This window comes from Solanum stenotomum, chromosome 3, assembly GCF_019186545.1.
Source record: "Solanum stenotomum isolate F172 chromosome 3, ASM1918654v1, whole genome shotgun sequence".
NCBI classification, from domain to species: domain Eukaryota; kingdom Viridiplantae; phylum Streptophyta; class Magnoliopsida; order Solanales; family Solanaceae; genus Solanum; species Solanum stenotomum.
This window is the reverse complement of record NC_064284.1, coordinates 21,715,012-21,719,472: the sequence shown is the minus strand read 5'-3', so window position 1 is coordinate 21,719,472 and position 4,461 is coordinate 21,715,012. Positions and strand designations below refer to the sequence as shown.

The window sequence follows — 4,461 nt, the reverse complement described above, 5'->3', positions numbered from 1 at the left end:
TACTTAAGTGGAGAACAAATAACTTTGTAACAATTTATTATGCGATTTTATAATTTTTTATTTATTTGATAAGATTGAAACAAAAATTGGGGCTATTTTAATAGTTTTACAACTTATGAGATTTTTTTGTTTATAAGAAAATATACAACACAAAAATTTCATATCGCATGTCCAAACAAACCTTCAATTTCATCTCATGATTCCATATCATAATACCATAACATGATTCCATATCATGATATCATATCGCATGGCCAAACGGGCCCTTAATATGTCATTTCATAGATCCAATGCATAGATGACACCATTCTTTTTATTTTAATCTTGAGAGTAATTAGCCTTGAAACTTGAAAGTATGCATTTGATCAACATAGAAAAACTAAGTAATTAATACTGTTTATTGATCAAATTAATTAATTAAAATAAATTAATTTGTGTTTATTGATTGATCGAAAACTTAACTTGAGAACACAAAATAAGAGTACAATGCTAAACTTATCTATTTTCTTAAGGGGCATGAAACCTAAAATGATAACAACTAAATAGAAACGGGGAGTATAAATTCTTAATATATTGAAGGGTTATTAACTATATAAAAACTAAAATCACTCGACTAATAATTATAACATAAATGCAGAAAAATTATTAAATTTTTTTTTCTAACCATAAAATTACTCAACTTTCACTTAATTTTTTAAAATATTACACTCACCTTCTTTCCTTTGATTTTTTTTGCCATGAAACTTTTTTAGATGATAACAAAAATTCTTCGCTGTTCCAAAATATCCTCTTGAATTTGTTTTTTGGAGTCATATTTTTATGGTTTTCATAAACTATTCAAACCTTTTTAAAATTAAACACTATTTAAATGGAATATTTTTTTCAGTTTTGTATTTAGTTTCAAATTAAAAAATAAAACACTTCTGATCTTTTGCCATCTGTGTCCAGCTAAGTAGGTGCTCTTGGTCACAAGGCCAGAAAATCAACATTTTTTATTGATCACACTATAAAGATGACGTGTATATGGTTAATACTATTCTATATATATATATATATATATATATATAACTCTTAATATGGTGGAAGCTTGGACTAGTTCTAAGTCAATTCCTGTTAAGCATATTTCAATAAAATATATATCTGGATAACATATATATAGTGCAGCCAGCAGGGGAACTTTTATTTTCTTCTTGTTGTTTGAACATGGAGAATCATGGTTAATAAAATATTTTGAATGAACTAAATGCATGCAAATGCACTTTGGAAAGTGTACAGGATATAAAAAATGAAAAGGCCAATCGAAAATGGTGAAGAACTAATCCAATAGTAATTTATGATGTTCGTACTCTTCAAAAATGTTATAGGATGCATGTTAAATTTATTAAAAATGTGATAATATTTTTAGAGAGTTCGAATAATATAAGATAATAACAACTTACATGAATTAAGAAAGTAAGAATATGAGATAACGACAATATTATTGAAGAGTCGGAACAATATATATATATATATATATAGTAACAAGTTACACGAATGTAGTAGGAGCAGTATGGAATTAAATACACAACTTGAATTGAAATGGTAAAAAGGCCAGCTGGTTGGTCCACAGATTTATAACCCATTCATGTAAGAATGTAACTAGATCCAAACTATAATACGCTTTAATTTTACTTACACTTGCATGTTTAATCGAAATATAACACAGTAATTATTATAGAAAAACTACATCACTTAATTATACTTAACTAACATAATATAGTATAAATATTCTTGAGTCCAAGATCTATAAAAAAATAAATCTCTGTGTTTTGTAAAATAATAGTATGATTTGCATATACATGCTCTACTTCTCATATTTCACTTGTGAGATTTAGTGTAACATATATTATGAAAAAATATTTTAATTTCTTTTTGGATTTGACTTATTCTTTTCCATTTTTGTTTGTAGGAGCGTAGAACAGGCAATGAGCCAATGATAATCAAATAAAGGAAAATACTACGCCTATATACTTTTGTGCACTTGAATACCACAATCTATAAATTAAAGTTAGAACTAATTCCAATGAAAATGATAAGAGTGAGAGTTGGAAATAGCAGTAAATTGGCTGTCACTTGGCTTTGCTACCATCACTTTTTTTCCTGTCGCCAGCTCAATATTCATTTTTTTTTTCTGCTTTCTCTTTTACTTTGAACCTTCCTCCTTATTTTCCTCAAGCCTACCCCCACACGCTTGGGTTGCTAAAGTGGGGTGGTATAAACCCTTATAAAACCCCATCTACCTATCCAATTCTAATTCATCTAACAAATTTTGAAATCTTAACATGGCTTCTTCTAAGTTAGTACTTTGGATGTGTCTTATGATCAGTGCTTTTTGCATTGCAATTGGGGCCAAATTCGATCAAGAATTCGACATAACATGGGGTGATGGCAGAGCAAAAATACTCAACAATGGCGACCTACTAACTCTCTCACTTGACAAAATCTCTGGCTCTGGTTTTCAATCCAAGAATGAATATCTCTTTGGTAAAATTGACATGCAGCTCAAACTTGTCTCTGGAAATTCTGCTGGCACTGTCACTGCTTATTATGTAATTCCCTTATTTTCTTTTCTTATATAATTTTTGAGCTACATTTTTATTATTGAGTAGAAATCAAATTGAACCTTTTTTTATTTTGGAATTTATTGCAGTTATCATCACAAGGAGCAACACATGATGAGATAGATTTTGAATTCTTGGGAAATCTAAGTGGTGATCCTTATACTCTCCACACTAATGTATTTAGCCAAGGCAAAGGAAACAGAGAGCAGCAATTCCATCTTTGGTTTGACCCTACTGCTGATTTCCACACATATTCAATCACTTGGAATCCACAACGCATCATGTAATTAAGTAGTTAAAGATTCAATCTTTATTCAAATTTAACACATTCTTTTGGAATAAATCTTGATTAGGGGTTATCTTATTTTTAATTGAACAGATTTTATGTTGATGGAACGCCGATTAGAGAATACAAGAATAGTGAATCAATGGGAGTTTCATATCCTAAGAACCAAGCAATGAGGATATACTCGAGTCTTTGGAATGCGGATGATTGGGCTACAAGAGGAGGACTTGTCAAGACTGATTGGAGCCAAGCACCCTTTAGTGCTTCTTACAGAAACTTCAATGCCAATGCTTGTATTCCCAGTTCTTCATCTTCTTGCAATTCCAATACTACAACTTCAACAAGCAATTCATGGTTGAATGAAGAGTTAGATAACACAAGCCAAGAGAGGCTTAAATGGGTGCAGAAGAATTACATGGTCTATAATTACTGCACTGATTCTAAGCGATTTCCACAAGGATTTCCAGCAGATTGTCTTCAGAATAACTGAGCATTTATAGTGAAAAAATAGTGTATTCTCTTATATATTTTTTATCTTTAGAACTATTGTAATGATTCTTTTATTGTTTTGTACCCATCAGTAGAAGATGAAATAATTATTGAGGATTAGAAACATCTTAGTTTTGTACTAAGTTTATATAAACAATGAAATAGATATTTTCTTTTATACTTTGTGATTTGGATATGTTTTTTTTTTCTTTTTAATCAAATTTGACCCAGTGGGCCAATTTTATTGATAAATATATGAGAAGAATTTTCACATATAGCCACTAAAAATAGCCTGATTACTCTCCATAACTATAATTTGATAATTACAATTTGTAGCTACATGTTATATGAGGAGAGATGCGAGCGAGAGAGAGAAAAGAGTGGGAGAGAGGTAAATTGTATATATATATTGGTTAGATAATTGTATATTATACATATGTATTTGTATATATGGAAAGCGAGATTGAGAAAGAGAGGAGAGAGGCGAGCGAGATTGGGAGAGGGAGGAGAGAGGCGAGCGAGAGAGGGCAGAGAGTGGGAGAGATGTGAATTGTATATGTATATCAGTTAGATAACTGTATATTATACATATGTATTGGAATATTCTGGCGAATTATACATATACAAACGTGGAGAATTATACAAACTCGAAGTCAGCCCACGTAATTATTGTATAATGTTAGTCGCGAGTGCTAATTATAACAAATTATAGCTATGATAAGTAATTAAATAATATAAATTTGCTTAATCGTATAATTTTTCCTATATGGAAACGATAAAGCTGAAAAGGAGGTCCAAAAATGAACAACCTAAAGCCTAAAAAATACTCCCTCTGTCTGTATTTACTTGTCCATTTTTCCCTTTATAGTTGTCCTTAATTACTTGTCCATTTTGACAAATCAAGAAAAAACAATTTTTTTTCTATTATACCCTCAATTATTTACTTTGAAAAAGGTAAAACTTTTTAAAAATATTAATTTTTTAATTCATAATTAATAGGGGTAAAATGATAAACTTACTATGTCAATAATTATTTTTTTAATAAGTGTATTAATTTAAAAGTGGATAAATAATTAGGGACAGAAG

General features: G+C 29.6%; 1 protein-coding gene across 1 annotated transcript; it reads left to right on the top strand.

Annotated features, from left to right (window-relative positions):
- The first annotated feature begins 2,299 nt into the window (after positions 1–2,299).
- LOC125861019 (probable xyloglucan endotransglucosylase/hydrolase protein 23) lies at positions 2,300–3,557 on the top strand. Its single transcript, XM_049541104.1, has 3 exons — positions 2,300–2,588; positions 2,690–2,883; positions 2,980–3,557. The coding sequence occupies exons 1-3, from the start codon at positions 2,322–2,324 to the stop codon at positions 3,374–3,376; spliced, it is 858 nt and encodes a 285-aa protein (XP_049397061.1). The 5' UTR covers positions 2,300–2,321; the 3' UTR covers positions 3,377–3,557.
- Positions 3,558–4,461: the final 904 nt, after the last annotated feature.